Consider the following 19217-nt stretch of genomic DNA (forward strand, 5'->3'; position numbering starts at 1 on the left):
TTCTGTAGAACGTCCCAGACTGCCAAGGATAGCCATTGATAAGGCATCCTTAAAAAAGTGCGTCTCTTCATCTTACATCCGAAAAGACGAAGAATGTATGTTTGGAGCGATGATCTAGCGCGTTCTCTGAAACTAAGAGAACACTGAGCAAGAGTCAGCCGCTGCCAGGAAGCCGCGCTTCCAGCAAGCTAGCGTGAGCTACGTTCCTATAGCCAGCAGCGAGGCGCGTTCCAGCTAACAGACTAGCGCGAGCCGCGTTCCTACAACCAAACGCGAGCCGCGTTCTAGAAAATTTTTCTTGGCGCAAGGCGCCTTCAAAGAGACGAAGCGCCAGCCTGGCGCAAATTGCGCCAGAAAAACAGACGGCTAGAGCAAGGAGCCTTACAGTAGAGTGGCAATCAGAACGATCCTTCCATTGAACGTTTCCGGGCGGGCAAGAGGCTCTTTCTAAAAGGGGTCTAGTAGGCGCTCGGAACTGTCAGGGCGCACGGGACCTTCCACGCAAGCGGAACGCTCCAGGAGCGAGTCTCCTTTCTAGCGTGCATTCCAGGCGCGCGAACATTCCAGGCGCTAGGTGCAAGGATCCAGGCGCCAGAATATCCTTTCTCTATCTGCCTCGGCAGGGAAAGAAGGTAGTAGAGTATCTGCTGTATGAGAATACGATACGGCAAATCATAAGCACATACCGTAGTTACTTCTTTGCTGAGCAACTCAATTACCAGTATCCTTCCAGGAATTTCCTAGGAGGACTACGCTGAAAGGGATTGTTAAGACAACACCTACTTAGCTTCTAGATTTATCGAAGTCTTGTTTCGCTTAGATATGCATTATAAGAACTTCCTGAAGTTCGATAATAATTTTATAAGATTCCTTTCTTTATTTAAAATGGAGGTAGCTCGGCCAACTCTGGAAGAGGTAAGGCCAGTCGGCTAACGAGACTGCTATCGCTTAGACTGTAGACACCAACGCAGTGTCATGTAGGTGTCGGTCATGAGTGGTCGGTTACATGTCTCTCTCTGCGGGATGGAATGAATAACCGTGTCTCTCCCCTACAATCGTGGTTTTAGCCTCGGATTGAGGGGATAGTTCAGCAAACATAAATAAAATATTGTCTGCCTTTTGCTAAGAAGCTTTCAATAAGAAAGATATTACAACATTTCAATGCTGTTTACCGTAGGTAACATTTTTAAAGGATTCTAACACAGCGGAACTCTATATTGTATAATGCGCTCATGCTTACGAAAGCATGGCTTATTAGAGTACATGCTTAGTGAGAAGATGAATGTAGTAGAGAATTCACTTTAAGACTACGGTTATGCCGTCAAGTCCTTATGCACATACCGAGGTTAACTACAGAATTCCTAGGTATCCTTACAAAGGTTTCCTAGATTAATGCTGTTTACCACAATGTGACAGTATTATAAAGGATTCTAATACGGCAGCGCGCGATACATATAATTCTCTCATCCTTTCGAGAAACGCACACAACCTTTTTAAATTCGGATATGCTCAAGAGAAGTTGGGCGAGTCGGATGGGAAACATTCTCTTAGTGGCAGAAGTTGTTTCCCTGAATGGACTATACTACGTATATAAAAGTTGTTTCCCACTAAGAACGGAATTAACATGTGAAGGATGTCGGGTACCATAAAGGCATAGATGTTATGGCACATAACCTAAAAAGAACTAGAAGGAAGCGCCAGAAGCACCATCCAAGATATTTTCTCGTTTTAGCGAGTTATTAACCTAAGAGTCCAGTAGCCTCTCGGACAGCAGGCTCGGTAACGGCAAGATTCGTTCCTGATTTCGTTACCCATTTAATCGAAAAGGGGTCGCTTACAAGGAATGATGAAATGATTTATTTTAATCACTTAGGCCAATTCCACGACTCTCTCATATCGCAAAGAGCATCGAGAATCTCTTTTTTTTTTTTTTTTTTTTTTTTTTTTTTTTTTTTTTTTGTTTTTTTTTTTTTTTTTTTTTCGCGTTAACAAAAGAGAACCTATTTGGGAACAGACACGGAACGTAACGATCCTTAAGAGGTTCGATGCAAGATTTTGCATGTCCGTGAGAACCTTCTCGATCGAAGATAATAACTGTTAACGTATGTCTAACATTTATTGAAAAGAGTTGTGAGAACCCTGCGGAAAAGTCTTCTTCATAATCTCTTTGTAAGGTAGAAGACGAACAGGCTTCCTTTAGACTGCTTCTTTTTCCTCGAACCAAGAGAGGTAGCAATATAAGACATCTTTAAATTTGAAGAAGGGGAATAAACTTTAGCCTTTTTTCCCCTAGTTATAAATTCTTAACAGATATTAAGATAAATGGGCGTCAAAGGAAGAGAGGATGTATGCCTCATTTTGGCCTTAGAGAGGTTGGATTCACAGAAGTCACGTTCTTCTCACAGCATGTTTCGTAAGGCTTTTCCAAGAGTATCTGGATATTCTATCAGAATCTATTATAAATAGAGAAGAGAGAAGAAGTACAAATAGGTAAAGAGCAGATGGGATTTATGAAGGGAAGGGGAACAACAGATGGTATATTTTGTCTGAGGCAAATAATGGAGAAATTCGGGGAAAGACAAAGGGACCTACATATGGTATTCATTGACCTTGAAAAGGCTTATGACAGAGTCCCGAGACAAGAGGTATGGAGGAGCCTGAGGGAGAAGATGGTGCAGAGAAGTATGTGCGATTGATACAAGAGATGTACCGGAATGTATTTACCAGAGTGAGGAGCAGTGTTGGGGAGACAGAAGGTTTTGAGGTGAGAGTAGGATTACACCAGGGGTCGGCTCTGAGCCCATTTATCTTTAACATAGTGATGGATGTTATAATAGAGGAAGTAAGGGAGACAGTACCATGGAACATATTGTATGCGGATGATATTGTTCTGTGTGCAGAGAGCAGGGAAGATCTGGAAGTGAAATTGGAAAGATGGAGACAAGTACTGGAGGAACAGAGGAATGAGAATAAGTTAGATCCAAGCAGAATATATGTGTACCACCACTGAGGGGGATGATAGAGAAAGTATTCAGCTTGGTGGAGAGCAAATAAGGAGAGTTGATAAGTTTAAGTATTTGGGATCTTTTGTTAACGCTGGAGGAAGTATGGAAGAAGAAGTAAAAACATCGGGTACAGGCAGGCTGGTCAAAAACTGGAGAGCGGCCTCGGGAGTTCTTTGTGACAAAAGAGTGCCGCTTAGGTTAAAAGGAAAATTTCACAAGACGGTGGTAAGAACAGCAATGCTGTATGGTACGGAAACAGCAAGCATGAGAAAAGCAGAGCAAAGAAGAGAATGGATGTGGCAGAAATGGAGAATGCTTAGGTGGATGTCTGGGGTAACAAGAGTGGATAGGATCAGAAATGACTACATAAGGGGGTCAACTAAGGTGGTGGAAGTATCAAAGAAAGTGCAGGAGGGGAGGCTGAGATGGTATGGACACCTGTTGAGGAGAGATGAGGACCACGCTGGGAGACATACTATGGAGTGGAGGTGCAAGGAAGAAGAAAGAGAGGGAGACCAAGAAAGAGATGGAAGGACTGTGTGAGAGGAGATTTACATGAGAAGGGAATTGATGAGGCAGAAGCGCAAGATAGAAATAGATGGAAACGGCTCATCCGAAACGGCGACCCCATATAAAAATGGGCGGGAAAAAGCTGGGAAGAAGATAAAACCTCTCCACTCTGAGTCTGTCCGCGTGCAGACTGACCAGAAGTGGACATGAATGAGAGGTTTTTTCAAGGTAAATGACAATAGTCATGGCTAAGACATAGAATTGCTGCAGATCGTGCTAGATGGAATGAGGAAACTGTCCTCTTCCGATACCTCTGTGAACCACATAGCGAGGTTTTTTTCTTCACTTTCAGAGGGAAGAATCACCTATGTATATATCTGCTATCAAAGAACGCAGTAAAAGGCCATACTCTGTCTCTACAAAGGGAATTCGGAGATAACAGAGGATTAAGATCTTCGGGGATTTTATACGATACCGCAATAACGACAAGAGTAGGATATCATGTACTTCGAATGGATTTTTTTTTTTTTGTGGCCACAGATTCCGTGTTCTGACAAAATGGAACTGCTCCTCATCAAACTTCTTTGAGGAAGTTTATGAAGGAATTCTTTGTTTCTCTTAGCCCTAAACGACCAAGAAGACAAGTGAATTTTTTGTGCATTGGAATCTCGCATCAGATTCAATGAGACTCGGCAATGGTTCTTGCCAGCATAGTATGTCTGGCAAAAGAAATAAATCCCTCTATTCCTGACGCAACGCTTTCAGATAGAAGTTTAGTTGCCCAGGCAGGGTACTTACATTTTCATCTACAGAAGAAGAGATGGTTTAAACGTTTGCCTACAGAGTCTTCGGGGTGCGATGAGGGCTCAAAATGCTTCCCAGAAGGTATTCAGAAGGATACAATAAGAGCTAGAAATCAGGGTTCCGCCCAATTTCAGCTCAGAGTCTCCTTCGACTTCCAGACTCCTTCCCTTCCTTCGGGCAAGGAAGAGGGAAGATTCTGCAACGAGGAACCTCATCAACATGTAAGAAGAGATCTCGTTAGCAAAAGAAGTGTTCACGAAGGATCCTCCTCGGAGGAAGACTCTTCTCTCTCGTATTGTTAGATATCCTGTCGTCCTACTGGGTGTAGCTGACTAAAATCACCTCCCCTTGCCAGGGGCCAAAAGCTCAAAGGGGAAGAATTTCTTCCACCCTTCTCCAGTCTCCTGATAAACTATGTGGTTGTTTCAGGACTCTCGGACAATGTAGCGCCAGCCAAGCGCCAAATGCCAATACAGGCGAAAAACGCCAGAGGCGGACAGTTCCAAGGAACTCTGTCATGGTCGGATACTGAGAAGGACGGGCCTCCAACCGGGCGCAAATGCGCCAGAGGCGAACAATCTACAGATATAAGAGTGTCCGATGTGGACATTGCCAGACAGCCTAGAGACTCTTCCAAGCTCGAAGCTCCAGCAAGTGTGGAGGAGCCAAGCCAGGCGCGAGGGCACCAGCCGAGGCTCTAGGACCAGCCAGGCTCTAGGAGCCAGCCCAGGCTCTAGGAGCCAGCCAGGCTCTAGGAGCCAGCCAGGCTCTCGGAAGCCAGCCAGGCTCTAGGAGCCAGTCAGGCTCTAGGAGCCAGCCAGGCTCTAGAAGCCAGCCAGGCGCCATCCAGGTGCCAGGCTCCTTCAAGGCTAGGCTCCAGTCAGGATTGAGGATCCATCCAGACGCAAGGCTCCTTCCAGTAAAGAGAAACCTAAAGCTCTGTCATGTAGAGGGCTAGGTCCCCATTGATATGATACAGTAAATGCTCTGCATGTAAGTGGGTCAGCCCCCATTGGCACGATCCGAGAAGGCTCTGTCGTGTAAGCGGGCTAGCCCCCATTGACATGATCCAGAAGGGTTTGTCAGTCATAGGTCCCTACCTCGTCTGAAACTCTTGAGGCATGCAGACTCATAGACAGTAATCATGAAGTCTTCTGCCAGGCTCCAGGTGCCTTCCAGGCGCAAGGCACCAGCCAGACGCAAGGCTCCAGCCAAGGCGCGAGGCGCTAGCCAGGAAGGAGGAGCCAATCAGGCACCAGCCAGGTGCGAGGCGCCAGCCAGGCGCAAGGCGCCATCTAGGCGCGAGGCTCCAGCCAGGCTCTAGGCGCCATTCAGGCGCAAGGCTCCAGCCAGGCGCGAGGCGCTAGACAGGCGCTAGGCGCCTGCCAGGCACGAAGCGCTAGCCAGGCTCCAGGCTTCACCCAGAAGAGATCTATATCAAAGAACGCCCTGGCCTTCTTTGAGACATTGTGATCTCCTAAGCACTTGATAAGTGCATTGATGATTCCTTCAAACAGCTGAGAATTAAAAGCGCATGAAGTGCGAGCTTTTCCGAATTCTTGTTCTTTCCCTAACAATATGTCATAAGGACATATTAGCTGTCACATACGGAGATTGCAACTCTGTGTTGACTTCCCATTATACGAAGGATGTCAAGATAACCTTCGAGGGATCCTTCTCTCTTGGTTGATACGTGTCTGCAGATACATTGCTGGGATAGGGAGCAGATACTGATCCTTAACTAGTGAGTTAAATTTTATTTAACGTCGTGTTTTTTCTTTGGGTTGTTTGAAAGGAGTTTGTAGATAACTCTTTTCAACTTAAGCACTAACCCTCGTGTTAGGATCAGGTGATCGGGATCGGTGTTGTGCTCCTTAATTATGCCACTAGGCATAGGCATATTGTCATGTAAGAGGCTCTGTCGAGTAAATGGATAAGACCCCATCGACAGACCCACAAGAAACTCTTAGCCATAGGTCACATCCTCGCTGAGGCTCTTGAGGCGAAGCAGATTCCTAGGCATTAGCCATGGAGTCTTCCCCTTGATCAAGTAGGAACCAAGTTTTATTTATTTATTACCTACAACGTATGTTGTTTACCTGTCTATTCAGTAAATAGTTGTCTCTTTCCCACCACCAAGGGTGTCAATCAGCTAAGTATATATCTGCTGGGTAAGTTCCATGTACAAAAATGATATTGTTAAGATACAATAAAGTTTTGTACATACTTACCTGGCAGATATATACGATTGATGGCCCACAACCAACCTCCCCTCAGGAGACAGGTGGAAGAGAAAATCTGGTTCTAGAACAGTAATCGTTCCTATTCCTGCCACCCAGCGGCAGGGGCGGTAGATCACCTGACCTACCTGCAGCGTGTGCCGCGAAATTCGAATTTCTCTCGGGGACGACGGAGTCTATAGCTAAGTATATATCTGCCAGGTAAGTATGTACAAAACTTTATTGTATCTTAACAATATCATATTTTCTTATAAATTCAAAGAAAAAAATCTTAGTCCTTTAGGACAATGTACATTCTGTATTTGTGTGTAGTATGTCCAATAAACATGGTAGCAGTTGCTAGCCCTTCATATTAATGGTGAAGGATGAGTTTTAAACTTGCTATTTCTAACAAAGCTGTCACTGCTTCAATATTCAGTGAATATTCAAAAGAAAATGATAAGTGGCTACCAGTGTTCTAAACTAATTCATTGATTTTTTTATTGTGAGTGTGCAGCAGAGGGTCAAGGGTCTTTTGAGTACTTTTCTAGAAAATAGCACCATGAGTCCAAAAAGGCTGGAAATCAGCTGTAGATGAGGCACTGTGGTTATAGATGGTTTGTCCTATCTCAGTACTGTGGCCTCTTTAAAATTAGACTTTTGTACATGAACTTTCCTGTCAGATATATACTTAGCTATACGTCTCTGACGTCACGACAGATTTCAAAACTCGCGGCACACGCGACAGGTAGGTCAGGTGATCTACCTTACCTGCCGCTGGGTGGCGATGTATGAACCAATCTCCCTTTCCAGCAGATTTTTTCTGTCGCCGGTGTCGACTACACCTGTGGTCGTTACCTCCTTATAGTTAAATTCGTTTCTCGTTGCCTTGGATATCTTTGGACTGACTTTCGGTGAAGTACCTGATCTTGTTGCTTGGTCATACGCTTTTGTGGATTGTTTTTTGGATATTGGTTTGGATTTTTCTTTGATTTCAGATGTCTGATGTAGAGGTTAAGAAATCTGCTATGTTTAGGGTGTGTTCTATGGATGAATGCAAGGTGAGGCTACCGAAAGCAACGGTAGATCCTCACACAGTATATGCTTGAAAGTGTAGGGGTAATGAATGTTCCTTTATTAAACCCTTGTAATGAATGTGAGAAGTTGGATGAGGGTGAATGGAAGTCTCTTTCTTCCTACTAAGAAGTTGGAGAAAGACAGGGTGAGGAAAGCTTCGTCTAGAAGTTCTAGTAAGTCTCGTATTAGCGAGGTAGGTGTAGATAATCCTGTCGTAGCACTAGATCCTTCTCCCGTTTCAGCTCCTGCTCCCTGCATCGAACCCACAGATACGCCTTCGGAAGTGGCAACCATGAGAGCCACGATCCATAGCATGGAGAAGAAAATTCGTTCGTTGCAAGGTAAGAGTGATAGTGCAAGTGATTTGTGCAGTGCCCCCAGTGCAGTGGAGGGTGCGTCTGATCGGCTCCTTAATGCTTCCAGGCCTAGACCTCTTCCAGACTCCCAGTCCCAGTGGAGGAAAGTCAACAGCCGCAGGAAGGTTAGGGAGAACCCCCACCGATCAGGCGTCCCCCTCGGTAGATCCTTGATGTTCGTTCCCAGGCTGCCTTAATTCGCGCCAAGAAGGTTTTACGACAATGCTTCTCTTCTTCTTCATCGCCTTCTCCTAGAAGAGGATGGAGCGCCTCAGATTCCTCTCGACCGTTGAAGAGAGCCTGGAAGGCTCCTTGCGCCCTTCCTTCCAGCCCGGAGTGTTTTCCGGAGGATCCTGAAGTGGACATCAAGAAACCCAGGAGGGATCTGGAGTACTCGCCTCAGAGTAGGCTTCGAACCTCGTCCCCTGTGGAGGAGTTTGCAAGATCTCCGGCTCGGATTGTTGCAGGGCTGCAAGCTCAGATTTCGGCTCTTGCGGGCTCATTGGTGGGAGGCGCTCGTCGTAAGAAGGATGTCTCTCTCCCCGTCAAGAAGTCTAGGCTACCTTCTCCTGCATTGCCTTCTCAGTCGGAGTCTGCTCTCTCTCCTGTACCAGCGGATAGAATGAGGTGTCTCCTTTGGCAGACGCCATCGTCTTCCAGGCGCCAATCGCCCAGGAAGCTATCTCCTGGCGACTTCATTTCTCCCGTGGAACGGGATCAAGCTCCTAGTAGGCGCTCTTCTAAGGATAAGCGCACAGCTTCTACTTCTCGCTCCTTTCCGAAGAACCTCCAATCTCCGGATAAGAGAGCCTCCCCATGCATGGACACTTCTAGAGACAGGATCTCTCCTTATGTTAGACGATTAGAGCCTGGTAGGCGCTACTCCCCAAGTAGCGCTCTCCTGCTGCCAAGCGCTGTGTTGAAGATAGGCGCTACTCTCCGATAGGCGCTATTCACCTGTTAGCCGCTCTGTTCAGGTCAGGCGTAAAGAGCCTGAAAGAAGCTTCTCTGCTGGTAGACAAGCTTTGCAGAGACCCACGCTTCTAGATCTAGCTATTTGGATCATGGTAGACGCCTGTCTCCTAGTAGGCGCTCTTCTTCAGGGATTCTCTCTCCTGTTGGTAGGCGCCAAGAGCCTAGCAGGCGCTCCTCTCATTTTAGGCGCAGTTCGCCAGGCAGCCGCTCTCCTCTTGACAGCGCATGGAGTCTGGTAGGTGCCTTTGAGCATAGTAGGCTCTCCTCTCCTAGCAGGCGCTCCCCTTTGTTTGGACTCCGTGTATCTCGGGACAGACTACAAGATTACAGAGGACTCCCCCATCGGAGTAGGAAGGACGCCTTCGATAGGAGCTCTCCCGAAGCTTTGGCTTCTCCTGATAGGCGCCAGACGGCTGCCAGACACTCCTCACAGGATAGGTGCACTTCTTTAGAGAAATCCGCCTGCTCTCGTAAAGAAGCCGAAGGTTATTCGGTAGATGAATAGAACCTTCAGAAGAGGACTTGGTAAAGGATTCTTTGGTCTCGTCTTACAAGATCCTGACAGACCTCCTTCTTCAGGAGTTTGGAGACGCGCTTACTCTGGTCGCTCCTCCTCCTCCTCTCTCTTTATTCTCGACATCTAAGAAGACGAAGGTTTCCTCCTGTGTGAGAATGAAACCAACCATCTCAATGAAGAAGGCTTTGAGAGGTTTTGGTGGAGTTGGCTTCTTTCTAAGGAGGAGAAAGGGAAGACTGTTTTTTCTTCCCTCCTTCTAAGCTTACGGGAAACTTGGTTTCTGGTATGAGTCTGGAGAACCCCTAGGCCTGGGTCGTTCCCTCATCTGCAGACGCGGACTTCTCCTTCACTGGTGGATGCCTCCCGATGCTCGGCCCTCTTGTCTGCTAAGACTACCTGGGCGATGAACGAGCTCGACCACCTGTTGAAGGGAATGTTCAGAGTCTTGGAAGTCTTCAACTTCCTTGACTGGTCGTTGGGGGTCTTAGCTAAAAGGACTCAGAACCCGGATTCCCTTTCGCCCGAGGATCTCAACAATGTACTTACGTGCATGGACAAGGCAGTGAGAGATGGATCTAGCGAAGTAGCCTCCCTGTTTGGAGCAGGGTTATTAAGAAAAGATCGGTCTTCTGCTCTTTTCTAACCAACCGTCAGTCTCTCATGCTCAGAGAGCCTCGCTACTTTATTCGCAACTTTCGCCTCTTCTCTTTCCAAAGAAGATAATACAGGACATCTCTGGAGCTATCTCCGCGAAGGCTACTCAAGATATGCTCGCTCAGTCGGCCCGGAAACCTAGAACGACCTTCCAGACTAAGTCTAAGAAGGAGACTCCTGCTAGACCAGGAGCCCTTTCGAGGGGCCCTCCTTCTAGAGCCTCTACCTCAAGAGGTAATAGATCCTTCAAGAGAGGAAGATCCTTCTCTCGCTCTACCAGAGCGAAAAAGTAGGAAAGAAGTCCTCCAAACGTCAGTAGGTGCCAGGCTACTAAGATTCGCAGAAGTCTGGGCACAGAGAGGAGCGGACAACTGGTCCCTCTCGATCATCCGGAAAGGATATCTGATTCCCTTCTCAGCAAGACCACCTTTGACGACGACTCCGAGGGAGTGGTGGCCAAGTACAGGGATCCCATTATGAGCCAAGCTCTTACTCTGGCAGTAGATCAAATGCTAGAGAAAGAGGCGATAGAGCTAGTGAGCGACCCATCCTCAGCGGGCTTTTACAACCGCCTTTTCCTAGTTCCAAAAGCCTCAGGAGGATGGAGACCGGTTCTGGATGTAAGCGCCCTGAATTTCTTTGTAGAAAAGAGGAAGTTCGCCATGGAGACGACATCCTCAGTGTTGGCGGCTCTTCGTCCAGGGGATTGGATGGTGTCCCTAGATCTTCAGGACGCTTACTTCCATGTGCCGATCCATCCTTCTTCAAGGAAATACCTCAGGTTCATGATGGGAGGAAGGATATTCCAATTCAGGGCCTTGTGTTTCAGCCTTTCAACAGCCCCTCAGGTTTTCACAGGACTAATGAAAAATGTAGCAAGATGGCTACATTTGGAGGGAGTGAGGGTGTCCCTTTACTTGGACGACTGGCTTATCAGAGCCAAGTCACAGAAAAAATGTTTGGAGGACCTACAAAAGACCCTTTTCATGGCGAGTTCTCTGGGACTTTTGGTGAACTTTCAAAGTCTCAGTTAATCCCCAGTCAAGATCGTATCTATCTGGGGATTCGGATGGTTTCTCTGGATTTTCGGGCTTTTCCATCTCCAGAAAGGATAGCCCGATGTTCAGAGAAAGTCACAGCCTTTCTAGAGAAAGACGTATGCACAGCGAGGGAGTGGATGGGTTTGCTGGGGACACTCTCCTCGTTGGAGCAATTCCTTTCTCTAGGAAGGTTGCACCTCAGACCTCTCCAGTTCTTTATACATCGGAACTGGCGTTGTCTTTCTCAAAACCTAGAGTTCTCCTTTAAGATTTCAAGAGAAATCAAGAAGGACCTCTCTTGGTGGGCGAACCCTCTCAGGTTTGCAGAAGGGGTGTCCCTTCACATTCCGAACCCCAACCAAGTGTTGTTTTCCGACGCGTCGGAAACAGGTTGGGGAGCGACGCTCGGCTCAAGAGAGTGTCAGGCACCTGGAAGGAGGAACAGGTGACCTGGCACATCAACAAGAAAGAGCTGGATGGCTGTTTGGCTAGCTTTGAAAGCATTCGAGCCCTACGTCCTAGCTTCGACAGTTCAGATAAACTCGGACAACACCATGGCCCTGGCATACATCAGGGAAGCAGGGGGGAACTCACTCCTTCTCCCTGTACGAGACAGCAAAAAGACCTTCTGCTGTGGGCAGAGGAAAGGAAGATTTGTCTCCTTACCAGGTTCGTACAGGGAGAAAAGAACGTCAGAGCAGACCTCCTGAGCAGGAAAGATCAAGTCCTGCCGGCGGAGTAGACTCTTCACGAGGATGTTTGCCAGGACCTGTGGAGACTATGGGGCAGTCCTCACATAGACCTCTTCGCCACAGCCAAGAATGCGAGGATAGACAACTACTGCTCTCCTATATCAGACCCGAGGGCAGTGTCAATAGATGCCTTTCTCCTAGATTGGAAGGGCCTAGACACGTATGCTTTTTTCCTCCCTTCAAGATACTGGGAGAAACTCTCAAGAAGTTTGCAGAATCGGAGGCAGCAAGGATGACGTTGATAGCCCCTTTCTGGCCCGCACAAGTCTGGTTCACAGAGGTACTGGAATGGTTAGTAGACATTCCGAGATCCCTACCACAGAGGATCGATCTGCTCAGACAACCCCACTTCGACAGGTATCACAGAAACCTCCCGCTCTCGGTCTGACTGGCTTCAGACTGTCAAAGTTTGGTCAGAGTGAGAGGATTTTCTGCAAGAGCTGCAACGGCTATCGCAGCAGCAAGAAGGCCCTCTACCCTTAGAGTCTACCAATCGAAGTGGGACGTCTTTCGGCGGTGGTGAAGGAACCATCACCTTTCCTCTTCCAGTACCTCTGTAACCCAATTAGCAGACTTCTTACTTTTCCTTAGGGAAAAAGGTGGACTGGCGGTATCAACCATTAAAGGATATCGTAGCATGCTGGCTGCAGTGTTTAGGCACAGAGACCTAAACATTTCAGAAAACAAAAAGACCTTCATGATCTAATAAGATCTTTTGAAACATCCAAAAAGGTTTCGTCAGAGATTCCGAGTTGGAATCTGGATGTAGTGCTACGTTTCCTTAGGTCCCCTAAGTTCGAACCGCCTCAGTCTGCCTCTTTTAGAGACCTCACGAGAAAGACACTTTTTCTCACGGCATTGGCTTCCGCAAAAAGGAATTAGTGAGCTCCATGCAATAGAAGGGAGAGTGGGGTTCAAAGGAGATGCAGCGATCTGTGCCTTCCTACCTTCGTTCTTGGCCAAGAACGAGAACCCCTCAAATCCTTGGCCTAGGAGTTTTGAAATCCAAGGTTTATCTGCCTTAGTAGGCGAGGAAGCAGAGAGGTCACTTTGCCCAGTACGAAGTCTAAAGTTTTATCTTCAGAGGAAGAAGGAACTTAAGGGCAATGATGTCAACCTTTGGTGCTCTGTAAGAGATCCAAGGAGGGCTCTATCTAAGAATGCGCTTTCTCTCTTCATAAGAAGCCTGGTGAAAGAAGCACATGTGACATGTGATGAAAGTCCAATTCAAGCTTCTGAAGGTCAAAGCTCATGAGGTAAGAGCTATTGCCACTTCATTAACTTTCAATAAAAACATGTCCCTGAGTAATATTATGAAAGCAACATTCTGGCGTTGCAACTCAGTCTTCGCGAACCACTATCTGAGAGACGTCAAAATCACGTATGAAAAGTGCTTTGCGTTAGGCCCATACGTATCGGCGGATTCGGTGCTGGGGCGGGGGCTGAGTCATATCCTTTGTAGTGTATTTTTTCCCCCTTGTTTAGTTTGTAAGTTTTTTGGTTGTTTGAAAGAGCATGCGGGTAGGCATCTCTTTCATGTCGTATGTCTAACAATGATTAGATTGGTTAGGTGATCAGTTTATGTTTGAGCTCCTTGCAATGATAGTGGTTAGGTTCTGTCATATAAGAGGGCGAATCCCCTTTGACAAGATCCTGCTCGGATTCTATCAAGTAAGCGGATACCAAATCCCTTTGATAGACCCAAAGAGTCTGTCAGCTGTAGGTCACGCCCTCGCTGAAGCTCTTCAGGCAACGCAGACTAATAGACAGTAACTATGAAGTCTTCTGCCTAAACAGGTAAGAACCAAGGTTGTATTTTTCATCCTACAACAGGTGTTGTTTCCCCCTTTGTTTCCATGTTAATATTGCTGTCTCTTTCCCTCCACCAAGGGTGTCAATCAGCTAAGTATATATCTGACGAGAAAGTTCATGTACAAAAATGTTATTGTTAGTATACAATAAGGTTATGTACATACTTACCTGGCAGATATGTACGATTGATGGCCCGCCCAGCCTCCCTCAGAAGACAGGTGGAAGAGAAAAATCTGGCTGGAAAGGGAGATTGGTTCATACATCCGCCACCCAGCGGCGGGTAAGGTAGATCACCTGACCTGCCTGTCGCGTGTGCCGCGAGTTTTGAATTCTGTCGTGACGTCAGAGACGTATAGCTAAGTATATATCTGCCAGGTAAGTATGTACAAAACCTTATTGTATACTAACAATAACATTTTGAACAACAGAATTTGATATTTCATGGTATTGTAGAAAGCCAATTTTTTTATGGTTAAAAGACCTATTGGTAATGAAGTTCTTTAGATTTTTCTATCATTAAAATTGTTCCTCATAACAGAGTCGTTTATCAGAAGTGGAGCAGCACAGTGCAAGATCCAGTTAACAGCAGCTCAGACAGAAGCCTCTCAGCTTCGCCAAAAGTTAGAACAAGATGCTTCTGGGGCCACCAACAGAATCAAAGGTATCTAATTTCATGAAAGAATGCCTGTTGAATTCATTGTGTAAACCTTTTGTTGAGTATAGTAATGTTATTGAGTGATCTTGTTAAACTTCTATATAACAGAAATACATTCATTATTATACAGAAACAAAGTTATTCTTAAGGTACAGAATACATACAGCTTTTTTAAGTGTGATTCTATAATGTGATTTCAGTTATCAACAAGCTTTACAGAATTGATGGATTTTCAAGAATTTATATTCTTTCAAGGAAAGAATAACATTAATCAGTGTGTTTGCCTGGTCAATCATTACAAATGTTGGCAATTATGCTTTTTATGAAGTATGCTAATATATTTTTCTTCCAGAACTGATGAACTTGCTGGAGGAGGAAAAATCAGTCCTAGTTCGGGTCAAGGAAAGAGCCAGTGCTAAGGAGTTGGAGATGGAAAAGAGGTTAGCTGAACAAAAACAGACTATGCTTTCTAATTCACAGCAACTTATACAGCAGAATGCAGCTCTGCAAGATCGCATTAAGGTTTGTTACACATTGTTAAATATGTCTGCCAGGTTTCAGAGTGGAATTGATAGCAGCTCTGCTGCTTGTATTTGAAATTAAGCTTTATGTTACATGCAATTAGTAGTGTGATGTAATTGTTTATTCCATTTGTTTTCTATATAGTAACATTTAGTCTAAAATGACAGCCTTTTGCCCCCATATTTCATGGGAATACTCTTCAGAATTTGGTTGATTCCTTTTACTGTCCTTGAACCAATAGGTGTTTTGAATTTATCTTGAACAATAGAAGCTAAGTCATCTCCTAGAATTTATTGAGAAAGTTAAAAGAAAAATAGTTGAAATTTCATATTTTCATGTATAGAATGTTACAGCTCTCATATGTTGTACCTTTTGTAAAGGTGGGTACACACGTGAGAGCCGAACCTTGTATGTGTAACTTGAGTTACGCATATACGGTTACAAGGTGTCAAATGTTGAGGACGAACCGTAACCACGTTAAGCACGTAACTTCATTTCAATCCACTGCGATCATCAGTCTGTCTCTGTCCGGGTGGTTTACCGATGATGGCCACCATGCACGTAGCAGCTGCCGCGTATATTTATATACATTATTTAACGAAGATTGAATGCGAAATAAAAGAAGATGGTGGCAATCAAGGTTATATACTAGAAGGGTAGAAGTATAGTGGTCAGGAATTACTCGCTGACATGAGATTCCAAGAAGTTTCTGGCCACAGTAAAGTCTGTTCTTTGTAATAACTAATAAATTGAAGAACCTCCTCCTCCTCACTCCAATCAGCCATGGTAGACATATACGTACTGACTGACCAAATAAGGGACTCTACTATGGACGGCCTTGTTCATGGTCGGTGTTAACAAGTTCAGCAACCTCTGTTGATATGCGTGTAATACAGGTCCCGTCCACACATGGCGTAACGTCCAAAGAGACCTCCCTTCGATTCGGGGCCCAAAAACCGACAATTGCCGGGACGGAGGGTGGACGGAGGGTGAATGGAGCCTCGAACCTCGCGGGTTCGGGGTTCAGGTTCGAGGAACTGTCCACACTTGCGTTTTTGTACAAGAATCGGTTACAATACAAGGTTCGGTTCGCACGTGTGTACCCACCTTAAGACTTCAGTACAATACTGTAAATTATATTGAAGTAATGATCATCAGTACAAAGTTGCAAGGAAAAGGAAGGGAGGTAATGTTATTTTACGCTTTGGTTTGGCTTGAAAGAAGGATCATCTGTATTAAGCCTCTAAATAGTAATCCAAACTAAAATTCCACACCTGGCTGAGAGCAAACCCATTTTTACTCTTCATTCAGGTGCAAGAGAAGAAAAAAGGATTAATGACAAGGTTAAAAGAATGATTTAAGGCCTAATTGTGATCCCAAGAACTCTTTAACAAATGAGATTTGGGGAAATCAGCCAGCTCTCGACACCCTTGCAGGCGCATGAAAAGAGATTCAGTCAATTGCTGATAACACTGATATGTGTAAGTGGATGTGTAATACCACGCTCATTCCTCTATTCTTTTAAACAAACAAGACTATGGCAATTTGGGCAGTTGAAAACTTCTGAAGTGGGCTAATGTTAGTAGAGTGATTTTAATATACAGCATACATTGAGGTGTCATTTATAAACAGTAAACTCTAAAGATATTGAACTTTGATAAATTAGTTTATTAATGTGCCCATTTTACATAGTGTCACATATCAGAAGCATTTTGGAATGATATGCATTAGAACTCATAAATATCTATAACTACATTGCAGGCAAAATAAAGCTAACTGGTGATAATGGCTCTCTAAAGATGTTTGTCTATGCATAATCATATTCATTATATTAATGATTTTCTAACATATACACAGTAGAGCAATTGTATGTAGGACTCATTTCTACTGTACAGTGTTAGTACTATTGTTTTAGGTATAGCATGTAAAGATAAATTAACCTGTGTTTGTATTTATACTATGCAAAATTGGTTTTGCAGTACTTGTTCATGCATAAGACAGCAAAGTTGTGAATTGTCCTGTATTGTAATTTCAGAGCCTTGAAGCTACACTGAATAACTTTGAAAGTAAGAGTGAGGCCAAAGTCAGCGAAATAGAGGCCAAGGAACAGCGTACGCTGGAGAGGCTTCGTGAAGTGAGGGAGAAGGTAGTGCTGGAGGCCCGTGTCATTTCCTTGGAGAACCTGGAAGTATTGCTTCGGAAGGAGCGAGAAGGCAGCTCTGTACTACGGCAAGAAATTCACCAACACCGTGCTGAAGCTGAGGAACTGCAGAGCTTAAATGCTGAACTTCATCAGCAAATCAAACATCTTAAGAACAAGTAATGCTCATATTCTGTTTATGTTGAATTAGGTAAGTTTAAAGTACCAAATTATTATTAACCCTTTGTGAGCAGGCGTCATCAATTGACAACTATTTATAGCTCTGGGATAATTTCCTGATATTTTTCCCTGATGATGGACATTCTGTACCATACAGTTTGAATGAATTTTGCAGGAAAAGTGTTCATATCACTTCCATATACGTATATAGATATGGATTTTGTGTAACAGTAAAGCTTAGCAGTTTACTTTCAATTTGGTTGGAGCAGAATATATAAAGTTTTATGTAACTCAGTAACATACTAATGAAAACCTGTATGTTATCCAGTAGTTAACTTTTAATTTGATGATATTTGTTAATTTCACCGTAGTCCATTTTTCTTGTTGTGACTGTCTCATCTCTATAAAGTCCCAGGGCTAGACTATTGTTATTGTTTTAAATTTGAAGAAAAGTCATAAAATGAATTGTTAAAGAGTTGTTAATAAATTGCAATAGATCTACTTGTGAAATATGTACTACATCGTTTGACATCCTAAAGTATTAAAATAGTAATTTGTAGTAAGGCAGTTCTTTACAATTTGTGCAAGTGTGGAGCAAAAGGATCTTACGTTATGTTAAGGTATCAAGACTACTCATTGTTAAGTTTTGTAAATCTCTGATGTCTTTCTAGGGTTGAAGAGCATGAAAGTGTACAAGAAACCATTAAAAAAGATGCAAAAAAAGAGCTTGATACTGGGCACGACTGATGGCCGAGCAGCAGGCTTCTCACCAGGAGGAGTTAGACCAACTTCGTGCAAGAATAGCAGCTCTTCAAACAAATTTTAATGACAGAAATAAGAGCTATTTAGAAGAATGCACTCAGTTGAAACAGGTAAAGAACTGTATTTTTCCCAAATGTGGTTATTGCCTACATAGGGTTTTGTGCACACTGTACCTAAGGTTCTTTGCAGTGATCTTGGACCTTGCTGTTTTGCTTTTATCCATTCCATTTGGTGTCTACCCACTAAAGATCCACTTCCTTAACTTGACCTTGCTCCATTTTTCACCATTATCACTACAATACTGTACAGAGCACTATTCATAATTTTATTTTATTTCAATAAACATCATAATAGTGTGTCAATCTTTTACTTTTCATCCATTTCTATCAGTCCTTTCCTACTTACATGTTTGGGATCTATGTTTTTTCTGGTTTTCACTCTGTTTTTTAAGAATAAATCCTTCATGCATGAAAGTTTAGAAGTATGACCCAGTGGTCTAGTTATCGGATAATAAGCTTTTGGGTACAGTTTTGTATTCTACCTCACATAAGTAAACATGTGTCTATATGCTAACATTGTTTGATCATACAAATTTAATATTTTTTGTGGAATGTTTTGGAGTTAAGTAGAGCATATGAAGAGGACTGTTGCCCATTAAATGAGATATTTCTTTATTGTATAGAGCTTTAGATGTTATTTACTTTTTTCAGAAAGTTCGCACTTATGCCAAGTTGATAAAGAAGCTGCGATATAAACTAGAATTAGGTGAAGTGCAAGTAGAGCAGTTGGAAGCACAACAGGTCTGTTTTAAAAGATAATGTTCCGTCCCACGTCTACCGTCGTCTATATTCGCAGCTTCAGGATATCATAAGAAAGCACAATGAATTTGCTGCTTTCATACGAGGGTTAAGTGAATTTCAGTCTGCATTGCCAGAAGTAAGATATAAATTTTTTTGTAGATTCTGATAGTTTTTTGTACTATGTTTAGCATGTTGGTAGTTTTGATTACTAAAAATTCTAACCACAGTGAATGCTGAAAAATGTTTAGTATTTACTGATCCTGACCTCATATATAGTTTAGTATACTTTATGAGAATCTTTAATTGAGTGAAAAGTAATTTATTTGCCTATTATGTAGTTGTAATGATTTAAGTTTCTCATTATCTATTTTCTCTGCTTGTTTATTAGAAATTAAATACAGTGCAATCACATTTTTAATGTTTTACTTACATTACAA

The 19217-nt window shown here is 43.9% G+C and overlaps 1 protein-coding gene across 1 annotated transcript in view; it reads left to right on the top strand.

Moving 5' to 3' along the window:
- LOC135213641 (golgin subfamily A member 6-like protein 24) overlaps positions 1-19217 on the top strand; it is a 105092-nt gene that overhangs the window by 15433 nt on the left and 70442 nt on the right. The window contains 8 exon segments of the mRNA XM_064247684.1: positions 7794-7812; positions 14281-14382; positions 14729-14898; positions 16934-17217; positions 17890-17957; positions 17960-18090; positions 18691-18777; positions 18779-18916. Coding sequence (XP_064103754.1) covers positions 7794-7812; positions 14281-14382; positions 14729-14898; positions 16934-17217; positions 17890-17957; positions 17960-18090; positions 18691-18777; positions 18779-18916 — 999 coding nt within the window.

This window comes from Macrobrachium nipponense, chromosome 19, assembly GCF_015104395.2.
Source record: "Macrobrachium nipponense isolate FS-2020 chromosome 19, ASM1510439v2, whole genome shotgun sequence".
NCBI lineage: Eukaryota > Metazoa > Arthropoda > Malacostraca > Decapoda > Palaemonidae > Macrobrachium > Macrobrachium nipponense.